Source organism: Garra rufa, chromosome 6, assembly GCF_049309525.1.
Source record: "Garra rufa chromosome 6, GarRuf1.0, whole genome shotgun sequence".
NCBI lineage: Eukaryota > Metazoa > Chordata > Actinopteri > Cypriniformes > Cyprinidae > Garra > Garra rufa.
Window position 1 is genome coordinate 28,611,233 of NC_133366.1, and position 23,358 is coordinate 28,634,590.

A 23,358-nucleotide genomic window follows, 5' to 3' on the forward strand; every position below is an offset into this window, starting at 1 on the left:
TTATACTAAAATGAATTTAGATAGATAGATAGAGAATAAAAAGAAAATGAATGTTTTGTGTTTTGTGATGTGACCAAACTGAAACTTTTTGGACCCATGGATCAGCAGTATGTCTGGTGCAATAAAGGGCAAAACTTATGAGCAAATGAACACCATCTCCAAAGTCAAACATTGAGGTGGACCAATTCTGTTATATGGTTGTTTTACTGTAGCAAAATTTGGAAATCCTGACTGTATGAAGGACATCATACATTTTTTTTAAGTATCCGGCCATTTTGGCAAGAATTGTGATGCCTTTAGTGAAAGACTGAAGCTAATAATCAATGGACTTTCCTGCAGGACAAGTATACATCCAAATCTACGAATGCTTGGTTCAGGGATCAGTCATAGAATATTCTTAAGTGGCACGTTCAGACTCCTAATTTAATTCTCATTGAAAATATTTGATTGAATTTGAAGAAAGCAGTGGGCAAAGTGAAAACCAAAGATGATTTTCAGGTGAGGAATGGCCAAGATTGCAGTAGAGAGGTGTCAGAAGCTTCTAAGTGCTTCTAAGCAGTGTTTATTGGCGGTTTTAAAGAATAAAAGATTTTTCACCAAATTTGGGGGTTGAATAATTTTGGACATGAACGTTTAGAACTAATTCGATTTTTTTGTTATTATTATTCATCAACTAGCGTTTTCAGAATTACTCAAATGTGTATTAAACTTTCTCTAATAGTGTACTGATGCCTTTGTTGAATGGTTTGTACAAAATGTTGTTCTCTGCCACAAAATGCCTTGCAGGTCAAGGGGGTTGAATAATTTTGATGGCAACTGTAAAAGTGAAAAGCAAAATTAAAGCATGAAAACATAAACAAGTACAAATGATTAAAAAGCAAACGAAAAACCATGCGTTTTTAACATGGATTTGAATTCAGCTAACATAGAAGCAGTTTTGAAAGGTAATAATGCAAAGACTTGTTTCCCCAGTGTTGCAGGCGAGATTGTGGTACCAACAAAAGATGCCTATGACCTGGAGTCAATACTGTACAGTACAATACAATACAAGCTTGGTCTTGGTTTATTTCCAAGATACTTATACTTGGTTTATTTTCTTTGTGGTGTTAGTTGTATTGTTGTGGCTTTCAGTTATTAAAATTGTTTGGAGAGGAATGTTTGGATGAATTTAATATTGCCCAAGTGTACAGACAAAGCTCTCTTTTGTATTATTTGTGTAAAGAACAAATATCATGAAATAGATTGCATAGTAATGTTTATTATTTAGAAAATTGTATTCATTAGTACATTTTAAAAAAAGCAAACATTTTAAACAAAATAAATGTTATGATCCCTCTTTTTAAAAGCCTTACATGATAAAACACAATAAAAGTTTTAAGAGTTATGCACTCAAAACTAATCTAAAATGCCAAATCTTCTACAGTGGATTTATTAATAAGCAGAAAAATCATAGGCTATAAAAAGGAATTTATTTTGGTGTGCTATAGCTTTAAATTACGGTGACGCATTGCTGCCGCACACTTATTTTTTTTCCCACTCAGCTATGTCGTTATAACGACATCTTTTCTCGTAAAAACGACATCTTTTCTCGTAAAAACGACATAATTTTCTCGTTAAAACGACATCTTTTCTCGTAATAACGAGATCTTTTCTCGTAAAAACGACATAATTTTCTCGTTAAAGCGACATCTTTTTCTCGTAATAACGACATATTATGTCATACGATCTGATATGATTAATAATAACAATCATTGATTATGTTATGAGATGTTATGTTATAAGCGTTTGTCCGCGCTGCCTTTACCACAGTCCTGACATAAAGGAGGATGCACGCTGCTGGAGTTAGAATACACTAGCAGCTATATATAGAAATAAACTGTTTTAATAATTTTAATGTAATGGTTTCAGTTGTAGCGGCATGTTTATTAGGATTAATCTCCAATCTGCCCTCAGACCCAGAGGATTTAAGATGATCAGATCAAAACTGTTATTTCTGAATAATCAACTCTGAGCTTGGAATATTATTTGGATGAAAGTTTGATTTCACAGAAAATTGAAATAGGGCCTACGATTATAAAGAAATAAAATAGAAATGACAAACGGTTTGATTGTATTATGATAATAATAATTTCGTTCTGTTTCAAAAATGGACAAAATGAATGAAAAAAAAAATTAAGTTTAAAAATAACTACCTTTTAGTATTTTTGTCCGTGGGTAAAAAGAGAGCTATGCTTTAATTATAAGTGGGCGGCAATGAAAAGCCATTTTTCAACTCATGCAGAATAAATACAAATACAAAAATACAAACAAATCTAGCTTAATTTCGTTTTTCTGTTTCTCAAACAAAACGAAATAATAATAATAATAATAATAATAATAATTATAATATTAATATAATAATCTATTATTATAATAACCTATTATTATTATTACTATAATTATTATTAGGCCTATTATTATATTTTTCTTATTATGAATTCTATTTATTTCTGCTCGTATTTCGATTTGCTGTTAAATCAATCAAAAATGTGATTATTCAGAATTAATAGTTTTGATTATCTTAAATAAGATTTTATAATAAAAAAATAATACGCCTAATAATAATAAGCACAATAACAATTTGAGTTATTTGAGTTATTAATATTAATAATAATATTATAATAATAAGCATAATAACAATTTAAGTAGGCTACAATTTGAGTAGCCTATTATTATTATTATTATTTCATTTTGTTTGAGAAACGGAAAAACGAAAAGCTTGATTCTTCGTATTTTTGTTCATGGGTAAAACACATGAGCTTATTGCTTGAATATTAATTTAACATGCCTGGGCTGTCTTGATACTTAGTATGATTATATACACAGTATACATTATTTATTATATATTATTAAATTTTATCTTTAGCTGAATCAAGCCACGAATCCGGTTTTTCATCTGGATTATACTGTGGAAATATGCTGCGCTGGCTCTGAGTGTAAGCACAATGGTTACAGATAATGAACTCACACGGGAAAGACTGTACATTACTACCTACCTCTTGTTGGATTTATACGAATTAAATAAACACAATTTTGTTTTCGATTCTTTTATTGAAGTAGACCTTTCAAGCTGCATAGAGAGACATAAATTGCGAGAGCGCACCCTGTATTTTTACAAAGGCAATTTGTAACGTTTTGTTGTTATTGTGGAAGTACATAAAATAAAGCAGACATTTATATTTCTTTGCTCTGTAATCACAATGTAAGGGATCGCGCTGGTACCGCCGACCCGAGAAGTGCAGTGCGCTTTATATATGAGACTTGCAAAGAAACGTTATTGTGACTAATTTGCAGAGCGGTACATCAGACGAACATTATTCTGCATGATGGGACAGACCGTAAAGACAGGCTGAGTCGAAAAGTGGCTTTTCCGGGCTGCTCACGCACAAATATTAAAGCATAAGCACTCTTTTCATGAACAAAAATCTGAATGGCTTTATTTATTTATTTTCATTTTTTAAACAGAACGAAATCATCATAATCATAACACGATCAAACCGTGTGTCATTTTTTAAATTTATTTTCTGATACTATTTAAATTTTTTGTAAAATCAAACTTTCATCCAAATAATATTCCAAGCTCAGAGTCAGAAATAACACTTTTGATCTGATCATCTTAAATCCTCTGGGTCTAAGGGCAAATTAGTATGGAGATTAATCCTAATAAACAGCTGCTACAATTGAAACCATTACATTAAAATGATTAAAACAGTGTATTTCTATATAACTCCAGCAGCGTGCATCCTCCTTTAGGTCAGGACTGTGGCGAAGGCAGCGCGGACAAACGCTTAGCTCCCTCACATAACATAATCATATCATCTATAACAGGAACATCAGATCGTTTTTATGACATATTATGTCGTTATTACGAGAAAAAGATGTCGTTTTAACGAGAAAAGATGTCGTTTTAACGAGAAAATTATGTCGTTTTTACGAGAAAAGATGTCGTTTTAACGAGAAAATTATGTCGTTTTTACGAGAAAAGATGTCGTTTTTACGAGAAAAGATCTCGTTATAACGACATAGCTGAGTGGGAAAAAAAATAAGTGTGCGGCAGCAATGCGTCACCGTATTAAATACAACTGTTTTGTTGTATTATATAAATCTCTCTGTTTGCTTTCTCACTCAGAGGGTTTTCTCGCTACAAGATGAAAAACGGCCTCAAAGTCAGACACAGCGTTGTTCTGCCTGTCTTCTGCAGGCAGTATAGTAAACTCGTTGATTGAGAAGCCTAAACCACTGAGCACTTCCTTAATATTATCCTGACTCAGTCTAAGACAAGAAAAGAGCTGTTCATCCACCTTGTAGAAGCTTTCACCCAGAACACCTATCATGACCAAAAGTCCACCAGGACGCAGAAGTTTGGTCAGCCCATGTAAAGCACGACAGTATGTTTGGATGTCTTTACATGCTGCTTCCAGACACAGAGATGTAATGACACAGTCAGCTTGTTCCAGTGTGTGAGGATAGAATGGATTTTCCAACCGGACATCACATTGTAACACTTTTTTGATTCGTTTCTTCAGTGTAGCCTCCAATTCAGACGGGCTGCCATAAAATAAATAAATTAGAACAAAATACGAAAAAGTTTTAGGAACTTGGTGTGTAAAAATGTAGGCTCTCATATTTATAAATAGGTGTTTCTTTACACAGTTTTACTAGTGGAATTAGTCTTAGCAAGACAAAGTTTAAAATGTTACATTGTTTGATATATAACAGAAATGACTGTTCTGAACAAAAAAAAACTTGGTTATACAGTGCTATTAATCAATTAAGATGTTTTGAGAGTGAGTGTTTTTCTAAAAAAAAAAAACAAGGCCAACATAGTTTGGAAGTCCATTTCTGCCACAAAAAAAATCCTAAGTATAATTCTGAGAAACTTTATATAAATATAAGATTTATAATGCAAGAAACTCTAATAAAACAATCAAAGAAAGGTAAGTTTGTATTGTGAGATGTAATTGTGAGGAAAAATGTAAACTTAGGATTTATTTTTACTGGACAAATAAAAAAAAAATGCTCTAAATTATAGTATTTCCCATTAATTTTATAAAGGTGCACACTTTTGTCCATGGAGAAATTAAGTTTTAATTTAATTTAAAAAAATATATTTTTTTTCAACCACATCCTTGCACCGCTCAGATTAAGGAAACTATTCAAAATAAAACTAAAAATGGTTTTGCCCAAATTTGTCCCGAAGGATTCTTGAGGATTAAACTGAATGTACAAAGCAAACAGTTAGCTGAAAAATCTAAAAAAACAACAACAACAACAACAACAAAAAAGGTCAGTTCAGTCAGTCAGATACTGTTCGTTACAGCAACAGTAGTGTTTTCTTTCAGAATTATCCTGGGTCCAGTTCGATTTATATTAAAATAAAGTAATTTTAATTTATTAATGAGACACCCAGCGCTCTGATGCTGCTGTAAAGTTGTTGGTCTATAAAATCAAAATTGTGCAATTACTGTCTGTTAAACATACTAACATTAGAAAAACTCTGTTAATGGAGTATGAATATGTTGGCTACCATAAGCTTTAAATAAAGACTTTTAATGACATGAAACTGCGGTCAAAGTTCAATCATAAATGCTAAAATAATTGGGTGGTTGGGCGCTGGGTGTCCACGCCAATGTCAAAAGCAATATATAATATAGAAATATACCTTTTCCCCTCAAGTTCACAGACGTACTGCAGCACAGGTTTCCAATCTAAACTGTCTTCTTGATTTTTTAGCCACTTTTCAATTTCTCTGCAATTGGCACTTGAGAAATCAGACAGCACGATCTCGTCATAATGGTCACACGCACTTAGGACGCTGTGGATAGATGGACCACTGCCCACATCGACCAGCAGCTTGCCTTTATGTTCTCCTTCAAAACAAACATTTGTGCCCAAATTATTTAGGAAAAATAGAACATCTAGACATAGAACATGTGTTATTGATTGATAGGGGTTGCTTACCCGCTGAGAAAACTCTGCTAAGGCATCTCAAAACGAAAGTAAGTAAATTATTCTCGTCAGCGTGACCGCTTGAGCAGGAATAAAAATTCTTCACATACGCTCGCGAGTCAAAATGCACCTCATAGAACTCTCCCTCAGTGAAGGTCGTGAATTTACTCATAATTAGCCAACAACACGTATTATATGAATATAACTTTAAATAAACTACGACTGTGCTGTAAATATTGTAAGAGCAAACTATCCTGTTGTTACTGGAACAGCGAAGGCGCAAATATGGTTTCCAGCCTTGCGCAACCGGTAATCATCGGTGTTCAAGCAAGAAACGGTCATTCACTGCTAAAGATTAGGTAATACAATTTGAATCTTATCTTAAAAGTACGGAGCCCCTTACGTCACCTGTAGGAAAAAAAATAATTAATCCGTGGGGACGGTTTTGCAATTCGTTCCCTCAGTTTATAAACCGTACTCACGAATTCCTAAACTGTTCCCTCGGTTTAACAAACCGTGCCCACGAATTTCCAATCCGTGCGCTCAGATTTTGTAAACCGTACCCTCGGATTTTGAATCCGTACCCACAAAAATCATAATCCGTGCGCACGCTTTCGCAATCCGTTCCCACAGTTTGTAAACTGCTCTCACGGATTTGTGATTATGATAAGCTTTTCACCCAGAGTTAGATGCATGCTGCACTATTAATGTTATTATTAAATAAGGCCTATTATTACATTGCATTTAGTTTGAGAGCAAATTAAGGAATGGCAACATAACCTGTACATTATTTGTTTTGTATTGCTCCTCTCCAAAACTCGTTTTTTTTTTTTGTTTTTTTTTTTTTAAATTCAGGTAATTTTACATTTTGAAAAATATTATATAAAACAAAGCCGTTTAAACAGCACTCTTCACTTATTATTTTATTTTGGTACCATGACCGCACTTACAAAACAGGCTTCTTTTTATCGTTTTACATTAATAACCAATAGGTTAAAACACATGATGTTTTGGCAGCTAATCTATTGGTGATTAATATAAAATAAAGCTAAAAACTCTGTTTTGTCAGTTGCATAGTCTCATATAGCCTACTGAGAAATAAAGTTTAATAAATGCAAAACAATGCATCCAGCATATAAACAGGTGTCCTGGTTGAATTTGGGGGCGGGGCCACAAATCCGTGAGAGCAGTTTACAAACTGTGGGAACGGATTGCGAAACCGTGCGCACGGATTATGAATTTGTGGGTACGGATTCAAAATCCGAGGGTACGGTTTACAAAATCTGAGCGCACGGATTGGAAATTCGTGGGTACGGTTTATTAATCCGTGCGCACGAATTGTTAAACCGAGGGAACAGTTTAAGAATTCGTGGGTACGGTTTATAAACTGAGGGAACGAATTGCAAATCCGTCGCCACGGATTGTTTTTTTTTTCTCCTGCAGGTGACGTACGGGGCTCCGTAGTACGGGGCTCCGTATTACGGAAACATAATAGTTTCTTGAATTTAACTGGGCAATAGGCCTATATTATATTTGGCATGTTGACAGACTAAACAGGCTTTTCTTTTAATCCTCAGAAGCATTTTAAAGACAGTGAAGTACTAAAAGTAAGAAATAGACATTTTATTGATGTAAATTTACTGGAAAATCCTGGGGAAAAACTGAAATGCAAGATGTGCTAATGAACATCAAAGCATCACTCATACATGTAATTTGTGAAAGCATGCATTTTGATATCTTGATTGTTGAACGAGCATTCAAAATAAAAACCATATACAATGAAGAAAACGAATTACTTAAGTTTAATACTGGCTACTTATGTAAAACATTTTTTAAACATCATTTTGTGCATTTCAAGTATTCATGTACACAAATCAAAGACAAATCAAGGAAGTACCATTCAGAGTTCATGACACAAATATGCTTGGCTTTTAAAAATGCAAACTTATGCATTAAAGAAGACCACTAAATTGGCAATTGTATTATTAAAATTAGCAACAAAAAAAAATCTGTTTATGTTTACATCTGTTCACAAATTGTTCATTGTCATGGAACTTGTGACACTTCATTACACAGACATCAATATGATAGAAAACCAGGTGCCAACTATTTCATTTTAAATTTAAGTTAGATATTTGAACAGAAATCAGTTTGTGGAACTGAAAGGAAATACTTTTATCAAATTAATTTTATATTTTAACATCATTGTTTCCTTGAGCTGCACAGTAATGTAATTTACACGCACATTTTCAAAAATGAAATTACAGTGACTTGACCAAAAATAAGACAAAACAGTGCTCTACAATTGATAACAAAACAGTATGTTTGTTCAAATATAATTACACAGACATTCTCAGTAATTTTTCAGATGTTGACTCAATACTACTCAAGTGACATCCCATTTAATGGTCTCTCTTACAGGAGGCAGAAGCAATGCAGTAGTGCAACTTCTATCAGGAGGGCCACAGTGTTTTTGGACTGGTTAACTTGGTTTCTATGCACAGTATTTTTGTCAACAAAACGACAAACATTTCCAACAGGCATATGAAATTGTAAAAGAGGAGGAAAAACATCACAACATTATGTACATGAGATTGTTCAGTTCCCTTGCTGTTACACATAACAGCATAATACATTATAAAGTGCACTAAAACTCTTCCTGAATAAGTTTGAGAAGTAACTAAATTGTACTTATAGTACATCTTGCTATTTTAAACTTCAAACTAAAACTTCACCACCATACACAGACACTCATCTGTTGATGTCTGACCATTAGTGCCATTAAAAAAAAAAAATTAAATTAACAATAACTGATTTGCACAGCCGAGTTGCTTTGACAATTCCATTACAATGTACCGTACATGCAAAATACCAGAAACACCAAGCCACAGCAGCTTCAGCACCGGTATGTAGTATGGATCCAAGTATGGAGCTCCTTCTAGAGAATAGTGTGTGAAAACTACAGTAATGAGGATGTGAGAAATAATGATGTCATCATACCAGATATGGTCAATAAAACTTCCTGCTGCATGGCCAGAAAGGTCTTAATCTATCATTTTGAGGTACCATGTCTGCAGAATGCATTAACAACTTTCAGTTGGAATGTCTTTTGCCAAGGGCACTCTAGCACATCTTGAGTTTGAAGGGGTAAGCCATGGACCTTCTAAAGACTTCATCTCCCATCTTCTGAAATGCAGAAAGGTTCGACTCTACTTCTGCCCTGCTGTAGTGAGGGGAAAATAGAAATGTTAGAAAAATGTTACAATAGCAAAAATGACATGTTTGGTCAACCGATAAGCAGAGAAGTTTTCAGCATGCACACAAATGTTTAAGATAGCGTGACACTGGATGGAAAGAGAATAATGAAAACTATGAAGAATGGAAAACCAACACTGAATAGAAGTGACAGCAAAGGCTTGGGACAGACAGGGAGATTCTTAGAACAGGTACCTATCCCCCCCATCAAATTCATCAAACCAAGCCACAAAATTGCAAACTGTGGATTTTTTTGTTGTTGAGTATATCCCATCACACATGAGCAGGTCCTGTTCTATAATTTCCTCTTTACAGACTCACATAGAATGCTATTCTACGCCATTCATTCACACTGCTACAAGACATCCACTAAAAGAAAGCTAATGCGTGGTGGTTACCCTGTGAGCACACTCATGTTCACCACTCTCTCAGGCCGATGGACTTTAAGCAGGACACATACAAAAACATGCATCTGTCTCTTTCACCATCTCTCATTCTCTTGCTCTCACACTGACCTGCAATGTACTTTGCTCCAATTAACATAAACATGCTACCCAGAATGTAAAAGCCCAAGGGAACACTACTGAAGATACTAGTCTCCTCTGTTGATTGTCCAGAACACAGGTCCATGTCACGCAAGACAGTAGAAAGAAAGAGAAAACAAGTGGGACAATTAAGAAACTACTGATTTTGTCAAACCAAAAATACTTTATTCTTCGCCTGGATATTTATTTTACTACAGTTATGTTTTACCTGAACCAGATAATAAATAACTTATATAACTTATATAAATAGATATCAAGAAAAAGGACTTTGTACCACTGCTTAAAAAAAAAAAAAACACACTTGCAAAACATCCCTTCCCCCTGACTTTGGACATTCTGGGTCAATACCTTTGGTTATTGATTACAACAAACCTACATCAATCTTTGACTACAGTTGTGGGCCTGTTTTTTTGTTTAGTTTTTTGGGGGGAAATGAAACAAACTAATTTAAGCAAAAAAGATTATTTTTTTCCAGATTAAAAAAAAAAATTTAAATATAAAACAAGAACATAATTACATGTAATGTTTTGTTGTTTATTGCATTTGTATAAGCTGGTATAAGAGGTATTGCTCTGATTAGCTGATTAATTGGTCAATTGAGTCAAATCAAACAAACAAAAAACAACAACACACCATTTCCATTGTTGACTGGCTCTGTGGTTTCCCAGTTCATAGCCCTCTGAACAGCTTTCTTCCAGCGAGCATATCGCAGTTCACTCTCTGCACAGAGGAAAAAAACTGTCACATTTAATCTGCAACTAGAGTGCTAAACAATGGCCAGTTTTTGGGATTTAGAAGTTTTAACTTGATTAAAGTCATCGGATGCAAAATTTACTTTTACTTGTTTGAACAATGCCATTTAGTTTTAGTCATATTTTAGTTATCTGAATAGTTTTACTTCTGTGTCTAGTTTTAGTCGACTAAATATCATTCTACAGTAGATTTAGTCGGCTAAAATCTAATGGGTTTATTTACAGTGTAATGGCTTTATTAAGCATTACCCTAAAATTGTCAAATGCTTTGTATAGATTTGAAGTTAAGGTTTTATCATGATAGGCACAGATGCAACATGCCTTTATTCTAAAATTACATGAAACCACTTCTCATAAAGAAACAAGAAATACAAAAAAGACTGTAAATTGACTATGATGCATTTGCTGTTTTGGCCCAGCTCAAAAGAATCAAACTACACACCCTTAGTTATGAACACAATGTTATGGCCTGACAGAATCTGAAAGTTTGTCAGTATTACACTGAAACATGTTGCAAATTTAATAATCTCAGCAAGTGTTAAGCAAAACAAATATACTGTACATACAATTTACATTAGTTATGAATTGGAGTGTGGTGCACTTTAGATTCTTTTACCCTCTGGGTTAATCTGGGGTTCAAATTTTTCTGAAGTGACTTCTGTGAGATCTTCTGGGTTCAGGCTCCACACACTGACCCCCTCAGCTGCCCCTGCTGCCATGGCAGCACCCAGAGCTGTGGTCTCAGGCATGGACGGCTTTACTGAAAATAAATATAAATTACATCACATTTCTGCCCATTTACAAACACCAGTAAAAATACATTTATGTGCATCTTACCGACTGGGATACACAGTATGTCGGCCTGCAGTTGCATCAGTAACCGGTTGGACGTCATGCCTCCATCAACCTGGAGCTGGGACAGATGAATACCACTGTCTTGGTTCATTGCATCCAGAATCTGAAACAAATTTGAACATCCTTTAGCATTTTACAATTTTTGCTTGTGACATACTCAAATTTAGAAAGCACCTCTATCCTTAAGAATGTAAAAATAAATTAAGGGATAATATACAGTGAACTGACCCTGCAAAGTAACCTCAACAGGGCAATCAGTAAATTAACTGGACTGTATATTATCCTGCTTATTAAACATCTATTTATAAAACAAATGAACATAAAATTAAGATTTGAGTAGAAATGATGTATTCGTTTGCAGAGACCACAGATGCTATGTAGAACACAGAAACATTTCCTTCAACAACAGAGCCATGTAATAAGAACTTATAATCATGCAGAGGCCAATTCATGAAGGTATACCTCTCGTGTCTGGAAACAGACAGCTTCAAGTGCTGCGAAAGCCAAATGACTCTTATTAGTGAACTGTGTTAGACCGCAGATGATTCTGTTGTAAGCAAGAGACAGAGGTTCATTGTTGTATATTTCACATGTAATAACTCAAAAGGTGCAAATGGACTTCACATAATAATTGAAAATTATTATGAAATTCACAATAGAATCTTGTAAAACTCTACTGCCTTTTACTAATGTGATGCTCACTCTTCTCAAGCTTTAGAGTTTATACATGGCTTACATCAAACAAAAATTATTTTAAATGGATGTGTCAGTCACTAACCCTCTAGCACTTGGTTCCCAGTATGGCGCATATAATCCAGAGAATGCAGGGACAAAATAACAGCCATATGATGTGCCAACATCAGCAGCTAGTTTCTCTGGGATGAAAAGTGAAATGTTTAAAATGAAATATTCCAAACTCGGATAAATGCGCTTGTATCAGGGTATAAATATACATTTTACACAAACACACCTAGTTCTGTAGAGGTTTGGATAATTCCGAGATTATCCTTTAGCCAACGCACAACTGCTCCTGCAATGGCAACAGAACCCTAGGAGAAAAAAGAAAAAAGAAAAAAAAAACAAACAAAAAAAAACGCCAGATGAGCAAGGGTGAAAGATTGGCTACATCACTCCAATTTACAAAGTAATTATGAGAACACTCTTCATGTTTTGGAAAGATGGAATAGCTGCCACATGAACAAAACACAAACATTGCTTTGGTAAGAAATGCTCTGTCAGGAACATGCAATAAGCAATGTCAACATTCAACAACATTACCTCTAGTGCATAGCAGGCTGGCTTGTCACGCCCTAGTTTATATGCGACTGTTGTCAGAAGTCCATGGTCCGACATTACAGGCTTCAAGATACAAAAAAGACAATATAGATTAAATAAAAAAATACAAAAATACAAAAAATATTTTTGAGGCTATATGCATGTTCAATACCTTTGTTCCTACATTCTTAAGCAAGAAACAACCGGTCCCATAACTGTAATTAAAACACTTAAGTTACACATTGTAATCAAATACACAAATCACAACATCCTCATTTAGTCGAAGTATACATTTTTGCATGTTGACAAATTAGGCTATGTGGAGAACAGCAGAATACGCTCAGTGATACTACTGCATATGAACTGAGAAGACAGATTAACAAAACAAAATCATACGTATTTTTGGCTTGTCCGTCCTTGAAACACATCTGTCCCACCAGCGCAGCAGACTGGTCACCAAGACACTGTAAACAGAAGTAAAGGTACTTTAAAGACATCAGAAAGTATGTGAATTTCTGTATTATATTTAATGATCTGAAGACATTATATTTCATGTTCATTATAGTCAATTTAATTGTCCAACTCAACAAATTAACTCAATGACACAATGTATTATATACACATACAACTAAAAGTTAGCTAAATAGGAGCAAGACAGAAAAAAAACGTAGTCATTCTAATAATAATCTAATGATCTTACCCCTGATATGGGGACACCAGTTAAAGGGCCAGATTTCTGTAAGAAAACAAATAAATATTAAAAAGTAAAACATTAGGGGAAGAATTTAATAATATACAAATAAATGGAATAATTAACATGCATTATACAGCCCCCTGCTTAAAGCCAAAACTTAAACACTTGAGTCAGATTAATAATTATCAAGTCTAATATTTTAGTGGACATGAGCATCTTTGGCAAATTATCTGCTGCGGTATGCTGCAAGTATTTGCTTCCACAGAAAGGAAGAATCAATGACTCTACATGTTTGAAAAAAAGCTGGTTCATCTTTACAAATCAAGATGGTGCGGCTTCAGCCATAGTGAATAAATACAAACGAAAAAAGGCAACAAAGAAAAGGACCATAGCCATAAAATAAAATAAAAAAAGTTTAAGAACTTTAAGAACTGTTGGGAAGAACAGGCAGTGCATCGGGTGTCAAGCCAAAACACAATGAAAAACAAAGACAAGATCACCCTCCGGTACATTTCCAATAAGACCTTAACTCAAGAATATATAAAATGCACTTACAACCAAAATATCAAAAACATGTTTGCCCCATATTGGAAATGTACCTATTTCTGTGATGACAGCATGACACAGTAAGGTTTTCCCAGACATGACACTATGGACAGCTAGAGATACTCACCAGATTAGAGCTGATTTTCTAGCAGTTAGCCCAAAGAGATCACAGGACACAAAATATAATCAAGATAAAGAGGGACACACTAAAAATCTCCAAATGGTGTAATGACTGCTCCACAGTAAATTTAACTTTAGATGGAAAGATGTTATTGGGGATTTTGTGTATGTACTGTTAAAGAATAAACAGTTACTGTTTAACAGGCTCTGCTCTGGAGCAAAGATCATTTCTCTCTTGCCGTGCATTCAAAGTAATACTTATATTGCACACTGAATACGACACATTAACAGCAATGTGAAAATTTACCACAACAGAATCCTACCAATGCATTATGTAACACAAGTACAAAAAGCAATTCTCTCTTTGCAGTAAAACACTTACCATTAAACCATAAATCTCTGAAGAACTTCTCACTTTTGGCAGAATTTCCATTGGTATATCAAAATATCTGTTTAGGAAATATATGTTATAATAAATATATCTTTAAAAACAGTAAAGGCTAGAATACACTACACAATGTCAGTCAGAGTTTTTATAAAGAAAAAAAAATGATAGACACAGACAAGACTTTTTAGCATCAGACTACTTCACAGAGTCAGGGGATGTCTAACTAATGTATGACGTTTGACATTTTGGGCAAATTTTAGAACAATATTGTTTTCATTTGTCAGGCGTCTCCTAGCTATAAGGTGCATGCTTCTGCAGGAGTTTATTATGACCTAAAAAAAAAGTCTGGTAGTGTTTGATAGTCAGTCATTTAGTGTATGATGGTCAGTTTTTTTCTGTAACCATTTACAAATTGGCAAGTGTGTAATGTGTAGCATAGATTTAAAAGTCAAGAAGCATATTCAGGTCTTAAAGAGATACTTTATATCCAAAATGAAAATCATCTCATAATTTACTCACTATCCTGCCGTTCCCAATGTATGACAAGTAAATTTCAAAAACCACACACACAAAAAAACATGGTCAATATGTCCCCAGTTTATGTCTTCTGAAACAAAACAAAAGATTTATACAAGAAAAATATAAAATTTTAAACATTTGTTTCTGTTTCAGAAGGAAAAACGTCATTTAGATTTAGGACGGCATTAGGGTGAGTAAATGATAACAGAATATTTTTTTTCGGGAGGAGTATCCTACATTCTTTTTCATATTTGAATATGCCAATAAACATTGGTCCAGAAAAATATATATTAAAAAATTTTATGTATGCACATTAGTACTTACGTGCAGAGCTCTGGATCCCAGTCCATTGTGTGAATATTAAAGAGCATTGTTCGGCTGGCATTGGTCACATCTGTGCAATGAACACCTCCCTTCTTCCCGCCCGTCAGGCACTAAAATGTAGTGGTTATCATAGATCATTTAAACAAGTTAAAATGTTTACATCATGATCACTTCATACTGAAGACAGCAGTGGTTTCCAACCACATTCCTGGAGCCCCCTCAACAATGCACATTTTTCATGTCTTCTTTGTGTGACACATCCATTTCAGGTCTTAGAATCTCTACTAATAAGATGATGAGCTGAATCAGAAATGCTTCATTAAAGATACATGCAAAATGTGCAGTACTGGGGGGCTTCAGGAATGTGGTTGAGGCCCACTGGATTAGAGCATCTGAAATCAATCCATGACCAAGTGAATGAGTTTATTTTGCAGTATCTGCAAGCATTAGTGTTATCATTAAGCAGTCTGACAATCTTGGATTGCCCCTAATCCATGCACTGATTTCTTCTTTTCCCCTTAAACCTCAAAAAACGTATACACAAACTCTATAGAGACGCAAAAGTGAAATCACACTGGCACTGCTCTTACCCAGATAAGCCAGGAGTCCACTGTTCCAAACATGGCCCTGTGAGAAAGCACAGCTTCATGGACCTTTTCCACATTATCCATCAGCCAGCGTAACTTCACTGCGCTGAAGTACGTGCTGATGGGTAGGCCAGTCTTGTGCTGTTTGAAGCAAGAAAAGTAAAAAATACGATTCACTTTTGACAACTTTAAAATAACAGAAATAAAAATACCTTAATACAGTTAGAAATGGCTTGATAAGTGCCATTTTTCTCATTGTTTTGATATATTTTGGTTTTAAACAAGAAATCAGGGTGGGACAGGGCTAAAATAGCCAGACTTCAGCCGAAACATCAATTTTGATTTCATGGGGATTTAAAAAAACTTCCTGTCAGACAAAACTTTTTAACAAACTAATGGATTATGGATGTAAGTGTTCAAGACAATTTCAGTCTTATTTACAAAAAGTCACTCTCACCTTGAGGTGGTTTTTGTTTCTGCCTGGAGTTTTGTTGATTAGCCTTTCCACTGTTGACTGGGTCCGCAGATCAAGCCAAACTAAACGCAACCAAACAAATCAGGAATTTTTTGGTTATTTTATTCCAGACTTTAAAGCAGTAGATTTGATTACTCATATACAAAATTATGGTCATATACAGGGGTTGGACTTGGACTAACTGAAATGTTGCATAGAGCTTTTTTTGTTTTATCTGAAATAAAAAAAAGCTTAATAACATGAATGACTGACATTATTTTTTTTAATTATAATTTAATAATACATGCCAAATAAAATAATTTGTACACAGCTCATTTCTATACAGGGTCACTAAAGTTGAATTACACTATAAAATCAGCCCATATAACAAAATGCTCTTGTATGGTTTCAGAAGATTATGAATTGAATAAAGTGCAGAAGTCATGTGGACTGTCTTTATAGTGCCTTTCTAGAGGTTACATTTGTTCTTTTTGAAGCTTGACAGTCCCTGCTCACTATTTCCTATGGAACAGAGAGAATTATTTTTTTTATTTTATAAAAAAACTGCCACATGTGTTTGAAATTATGTAGGGTAAGTAAATGTTGACAGATTTATCATTTATAGGTGAATTAACCCCTTAACTGGAGGTTTCCTTTCAAGTACAGACCTGAAAAGGACAAACCCAAAATAAAATTGCTGCAGTTCATGAACCCTGGTCTTTTCTCAAAGAAGATACTTGAATTTATTTGGTCCAAAATAGAGACAATAGAGTAAATAAATACAGTAAATAGTTGAAGAACACTTATTTACAATAAAATAATGCATTTGAACAATTTGCAAATATTTTTTTTTATTTTAATATATGACTGTCCAAAGAACAACAAGCTTGAGCGAAAGCCACAAGTTTCCAAGTTTAAAGATGATAACTCTCCCACTTTGAGTTCTATGAATAGTTTCCTTAGACAAGTGAAATCACCAAAAGGCTACCACAAAAGCCAAATAACATTCACAATATGCAAACATTCACTCTTTATCTTACACCTGATATGCTGAAAATGGCTATGACTCTGTTATTGCTCATTACACACAATTAAGAATTACACAGTGTGATAATTAACATTAATGACATTAAAATTGGAAAAATCTGCCAAAGGTAAACAACATTAGTTTGCATCCCTGGATATTACTCTTGGTTTAACATTTTTTTATCGTAATCAGTCAGCCAATATTTCTAGATTTAGCCTCATTATATTCAGCTGCTTACTGTTCTGGAATTCCTGCTCTGTTTATATGAACAATGTCAATCCCACCTTCTTTAATTTGTTTGGCCATCTCAATCATTTTCACATTGACAAGCACTGTTTCACTGCTGCACTGAGCCTGAGCATGCTAAATAGATAAATAATTTTAATTTAAGTGTGCTGTGCGGGCATTTGCCTGGGTCAACTAAGGATACGTAAATGTATTCCAATTTATTCTTTATGCATTTGCGTAGCACGGGACAGCTCACATTGTCTAGCAGCCCACCAGGAAAACTCCCAGTTGCCCAGTTGCTTCCTGGAAGAAGGTAATGTTACTTACCTATAGCATTATAAAGTGGTTCTCCTGTTTCCTTGTCCCAAACAAGGGTGGTTTCCCTCTGATTGGTCACACCAACAGCTGTAGACAGATTAAAACACGTGAAAAGAAAAGAATGAAAAGAAACAACAAGCAAGTAATAGAAGGTGAATGAAGAAATAATCAGTTGTCTTGATACCTTTTATATTTGAGATGTCAATGTTGAGCTGGGTCAGTTTCTCACAGGTTCTGTCCATGCACTCATACACAGACTGAAGAATCTCTTTTGGATCCTCCTCCACCCAGCTGAGGGAAGACAATAAATTTGATACTTTTATATAATTTTATTTTATAAAATATTTCTTATTTTCATTTTCTTTTACCTTAACCTACTAAAAAACTAACTAAAAATTAATAAAAACAACAGACAATGACAACAACAACAAAAAATCTAAGAAACTTTACAAAAAATTCAAATTCAAATTCAAAAATTCAAACTATTAATAAAAACCATAACAGTATCTCAATGATACTAAAACAACACTGGTTCCCACTTCAACCAGCCACATGAAATTCGCATGATTCTTAAATATAGCACACTGTGCATAACTGAACACAGCTGACATCTTTGCAATCAATGTGAATGGAAGAAATCCAACTCAGCTATGAACATTATGAACTTGTGAGTTAAATCACAAGTTGTACTCTTACTTTATTGCACAATGCATTGCCCCATTGAACCGGCGTGTCAACACAAAGGACATAATACTCACCCTTCTTTAGGAAAGCTCTGTTTGATCTCAACCTGATGGTGACTGAGAAGCTCTGCTGTTTTTGCATTGAAAACCTATAATTAAAAGCACAAAGAACTTTTAAGTTATCAAAAAAGTTTACGTTTTTCATAATATAAGAGTCAGTTATTTGTTTTTTCCACCCAATCTGCTTCTGTTCAATGTACAGTATTAGAATACCAGAAATCACAGGTATAAAAAAAAAACAGGAGTTGTGTTTCTTTGACTTGTACCTGCGGCATATCAGCATAGTACTGCAGTGAAATGTCAGTGATGTTGAAAACTGGAATTTCCATAAATTACTTACAAAGGAATTAACCAATGTTTGACATCATTCTGAGCTTTTTTGTTGAGTAACAATTCTGTCTGCAACATTTTAACAATATCAGGAATGTTTGTCAGGCCCTGGAATTACAAGCACACCCTCTTTTAACACAAACATGCATTCTTATATGCATTTTGTCTTCCTATTGGACACACAAACAGAAGATATTGAATTGTGTTGTCCACTGTTAGTGGCACAACCTTGTCAGATCTAAAACATACGACCCACAGTAGCCAACAGTGACATTTCTAACAGAGCATCACAAGCAGGATTTCTGCAGGTTTTATGAAGGTAAACATCTCAGACCTTCTTAAGAAAGTTTAAGGAACACACATTGTATTAGCAATGCTTCAAGGTTTGAAAACACAACTTCCTAGAGATCTCCACTACTATTTTTAAAATCATTTTACAAAAGAATATATTAAGGCTTGAATAGCTCTGCTACCAAATACTAGAATATGGAAATAAATGTACTGTACCTTCTGATCACACTGCAAAAAAGTTCTTGCTTAAGTAACCTATATCTGTCCTGTTTAATTTGTGGAATGGCAAATTAAAACTTTTTTTTAAGCAGCAGAAACACACACTAGACAAGAATAGAATCACAACACCTACTCCCTACCTGGACAATGTATTTTACACTGTATGGAGAAACTGTCATTTAAAAAGTTCCAGTGTTCACAACAAACATCAAATAGCAAACATTTGAACTTTGTAATGCTGCTCAAATCCAAACATTGTGTAACTAGGTAAAACAAAGATTATTCGTGTTCACTCGCCTAGTGTCAAAAACAGCCCGTAACAACAATATCACGTCCGGTATATTAAAATAAACCTTGCATATATAGATATTCTGAGACACAAGCACTGAGTAAATAGAAAGCTACCTATAAGGATTAGTTTAGCGTTCAACTGTCAACGTGCAAACAAGCAGAATCAGAAACTAAAAGTAATGCACGTGGGTAACTTGTATGACAACTCCAGCTTAACCGGCTTCGATATATTTACCCGCACATGTTGGCAAGGGCACGGAGGACTCTCCAATCATTGTCTGAATGAGAGCCACTTAAGCTCCGCCACAACACGATGACATGTCTTCAAGATGCGACTTACCAGAAAACGTGTGGAACTCGTGCCTTGGTCGATAGCAGCTACGAGGGGGCCCAGCATGATCCTGTTCGACGATGCAGCCATTGTACCGTTCATTGAATCAGTGAATGACCACAGCAGCCAGATATATACGACTGGACACTGGCCTCACCGCTCTGCGCTCCGCCCTTACTCCCGCTTCAGACGTCTGCGAGTGCGCGGCACTGACGGCACGTGATGACGTAAACACACGCCCCGCTGCAGTAGGAGGGTTTTCCCAAGAAACATCATGGGAGTACGCTATTCCAAGTACTGCTCACTGCAGAGCCAAATGGCATCCAGCTCCACCTCTCTTGATGTCCAGCTCCACCTCTGATTGAACAAATGGGTGGAGTTAAGGTTAGGGATAGGGTAAGGGGTAGGGTTAGGGTGTGGTTAGGTGTCTATCTCAACCCCTTACCTCCAGCGAGCGCTATTCACCAGAAGTAGGCTATCACACGTTGGAATCTAACCTTTGGAGTTTAAACTTTTTTATTATAGAGAAATGTAATAAAGTTTGTAATCAAAATCTACAGATGCAATAAATTATGTAATGTGATGTTATGATGGGTATTATGTTTTCGTGATTAGTAACACAACGTTTTATTATCATTTGCTCATATTTTTAAATTCTAAATTAGGTATCATAATTTATGTTTTATTTTATTGTTGAATATAAGATAATGTTGGATTAGTATTGGTTCTACATAATTTATGGTTAATCATTTTATTAATACATTTATTTAATATTTGGACCAATGATGATTCTGAAATAAATTCTGAAAGAAAAAAAAGCACCATTTTCACTGCATAATTTAGAAACGCCCACTTTTGTTCTGCAAAAACTTCATACTCTTACGAAAATTAACAATGGTTTTACTACAAATAAGTCAAAAAACATGGTTACTATAGTTGAACCATGGTAATCACAAACTGACCATGGTTTTGCTACACTAACCATAGTTTAACCATGGTATTTGTAGTAAAACTGTGGTTATACAAAAGGTAATCAATAGCCTACCCTAAAACATGGTTACTACACCTTTACTGTGTTTAAAACCATGGTTAATTTTAGAACTGTATCTTCATATTTACAAGTAAAGCTTCAGAATATTACGAATGCCCGTCCTTAGCAGGGTCACTGTAGTCACCTGGATCAAGTCCGTATCCAGATCAGCACCTAGATATGACCACAACAGCCCTGAATGTCAGCGGAGGCCACAACAACTAGGTGAACCCCAGAGACAGATCCCGTGCAAAGACCTTGTCAGTCATTGGCACAAATCCAGACTATGAAAACCAGAAGAGTCCTTTGCAGTCTGACTTGTGTTGCAGCCACACCATGCTGGTTTTGTCTAGCCATAGGAGAACATAGGAGTTTCTCCAAAGGTTTTTTCTCCATTTTTGTCACCGATATATTTTGGTCCCTTGCCACTGTCAACTTTGGTTTGCTTAGTTGGCAACAACTAATTGTTGTTGACTTGATTCCAAAGAACTGAACTGCTGGATGATGACATCACTGAATCAGCAATGAACTGACTTGACTATTGTCCTCTTTTTAGAACTGCTCTACAACAGAATTGAATTTTGTTTGCATTATTGACACTATTTTCTTGTTTAACACTGTAAAGCTCCTTTGACAAAATCTGTGTTGTATAAAGCGCTATATAAAAAACTGCAACTTAAGTTGACTTGACGTGTCTTCAGCTACTATTTCAAAGTTGTTCTGGCCTCAGCAGTTTGGGTGAAGGTTGGAAGAGCATTCCAACATAGAGGAACAATGAAGGTTTTGGAAAGTGACTTTTTGCCTCATTGTGTAGGAACATCTAGACGCCGCTTATTCAGTGACCTGAAGTGACAGGAGGAAGAATATGCTTGAAGTAGTAATTGAGGTAGGGAGGTGCTGTTCTAGTGGCAGTCCTGAAAGGCAGTGTCAAAACTGTATTTATTTATTTATTTAAATTCTGGTCACAACTGGCAGCCAGTGGAGTGAGATCAGAAGGGGTGTGACTTGGGTTCTATTTGGCAAAAAAATACCAGTTGTGTTGCTGCATACTGGAGTGAAAATATAAGCTTATTTGACTGAACTGCTGAGAGGCCAGAGGGAGTTGGTTGTTATCAGTCTCATTTTTGCCTATAGAAAGCAGAGCAACAACAGGTTTCTAATTTCTAACTGATTCTGATGTTGGATTCAAGGGCATCTCTTCCATCCATGTTGTCAATGACAATATGAGCACCTTCTTATAGTTGGATTCCATTACTGTTTTTGACTCGCTACAGTATTTCATTCACTCAGATGAGAATGGAACATTACTTCCTGCTGAGGTCATTTTGTGTAAAAGCTGCGATTCACAATTTGTACTCATGGTGTTGCTATTGGTCTACCACAGTAATTACAGCGATAGCGGCACATGGAGCACTGAGGAGTGTTGTCTGTGCTGTCAATTACTTTTTTTTAAGTAGTGCTGTTGGGCATGTTCTCACTAAATGATTCGGTTTGACTGGAATAACGAGTAATATGAGTAATATTTCACAAGCATTCAACATTTCCCGTCAATCAGATGGCTACATAAATCCATTTTAATATCCACTTGAATGTATAAATGCACTGCACTGGTTAATCAAATAATGTTTCTTGCTTGAGCCAGTAATGAAAAACTTACTGGTGCATCAAATTTGGCTGTAAACTTCATAGTATATATTTCACATAAATCAGTCAATATTCACAGCCATTTTTATTACTGGGTTCATTTATTCTTGCCTGCTGTTTGCCAAAAGTTAACTACCTTATCTGGTATGAATGAGGAATAGTAGGCTGTTTGTTACTGTCTCTTGGCTCTTTAAATCTGTCTTACATTCCAGAGTGTTCTAAGCATTACTGTACATCAGAGAGAGACCCAGCTGTTGTCACATCTTGTTTACAGAGGAGATCTAACCCAGCAGCTGACAAGCTCAAGGCATCATCCCTGCTCAATATGCTGTATTGTCAAAAAGTAATTTTACAACTATCCTCCTCGTGACAACATCAAACCTCAGTGAGTAGTTATACAGTTTTTGTCTTTGCAGGTCTAAAAAAAGTTTGTAATTTGTGCTTAAGGCCTTATAAAGGTCTTAAATCAGAGCAGAAAGCCGTAAATTCATGACATTAAATGTTGCATGCATTGCAAAAAATCTTGCTCAGTGTTTTGTTTGCTTTCCAATACAAATACCCAAAGGTCCAAGATACATATCCACCATTTTCCCCGAACGCAAAG

The 23,358-nt window shown here is 35.1% G+C and overlaps 2 protein-coding genes across 5 annotated transcripts; both read right to left on the reverse strand.

The window, feature by feature from the left end:
- Positions 1-4,129: 4,129 nt before the first annotated feature.
- Positions 4,130-6,278, reverse strand: LOC141337198 (nicotinamide N-methyltransferase-like). The gene is made up of 3 exons (XM_073842973.1): positions 6,001-6,278; positions 5,702-5,909; positions 4,130-4,587 (listed from the first exon to the last, which is right to left on the reverse strand). Exons 1-3 carry the CDS (start codon positions 6,158-6,160, stop codon positions 4,161-4,163), a joined length of 795 nt encoding a protein of 264 aa, XP_073699074.1. The 5' UTR covers positions 6,161-6,278; the 3' UTR covers positions 4,130-4,160.
- A 1,318-nt stretch (positions 6,279-7,596) lies between these two features.
- Positions 7,597-20,259, reverse strand: LOC141336386 (glycerol kinase-like). Of its 4 annotated transcripts, XM_073841974.1 has the most exons (21): positions 20,090-20,259; positions 18,634-18,707; positions 18,060-18,166; positions 17,885-17,962; positions 16,306-16,385; positions 15,852-15,989; positions 15,262-15,371; positions 14,413-14,479; positions 14,038-14,055; positions 13,371-13,406; positions 13,067-13,134; positions 12,843-12,885; positions 12,674-12,754; positions 12,366-12,444; positions 12,174-12,270; positions 11,858-11,942; positions 11,378-11,498; positions 11,157-11,300; positions 10,422-10,508; positions 9,759-9,845; positions 7,597-9,211 (listed from the first exon to the last, which is right to left on the reverse strand). In XM_073841974.1, the coding sequence occupies exons 1-21, from the start codon at positions 20,180-20,182 to the stop codon at positions 9,198-9,200; spliced, it is 1,707 nt and encodes a 568-aa protein (XP_073698075.1). In that variant the 5' UTR covers positions 20,183-20,259; the 3' UTR covers positions 7,597-9,197. The 4 variants fall into 4 exon arrangements, with proteins under 4 accessions (XP_073698075.1, XP_073698076.1, XP_073698078.1 ...); XM_073841975.1 differs by lacking the exon at positions 14,038-14,055; XM_073841977.1 differs by lacking the exon at positions 9,759-9,845 and having other exon boundaries at positions 7,597-9,208.
- Between the last annotated feature and the right edge of the window lie 3,099 nt (positions 20,260-23,358).

Coding starts and splice junctions, on each gene's coding strand:
- LOC141336386 (XM_073841974.1), bottom strand. CDS start 20,182: ATGAACGGTACAATGGCTGCATCGTCGAACAGGATCATGCTGGGCCCC. Junction 11,943..12,173: donor TGGGAACCAAGTGCTAGAGG/GTTAGTGACTGA, acceptor TGCTTACAACAG/AATCATCTGCGGTCTAACAC. Junction 11,301..11,377: donor CATACTGTGTATCCCAGTCG/GTAAGATGCACA, acceptor ATTTATTTTCAG/TAAAGCCGTCCATGCCTGAG.
- LOC141337198 (XM_073842973.1), bottom strand. CDS start 6,160: ATGAGTAAATTCACGACCTTCACTGAGGGAGAGTTCTATGAGGTGCAT. Junction 5,910..6,000: donor TAGCAGAGTTTTCTCAGCGG/GTAAGCAACCCC, acceptor TTTGTTTTGAAG/GAGAACATAAAGGCAAGCTG. Junction 4,588..5,701: donor TGTGAACTTGAGGGGAAAAG/GTATATTTCTAT, acceptor ATTTTATGGCAG/CCCGTCTGAATTGGAGGCTA.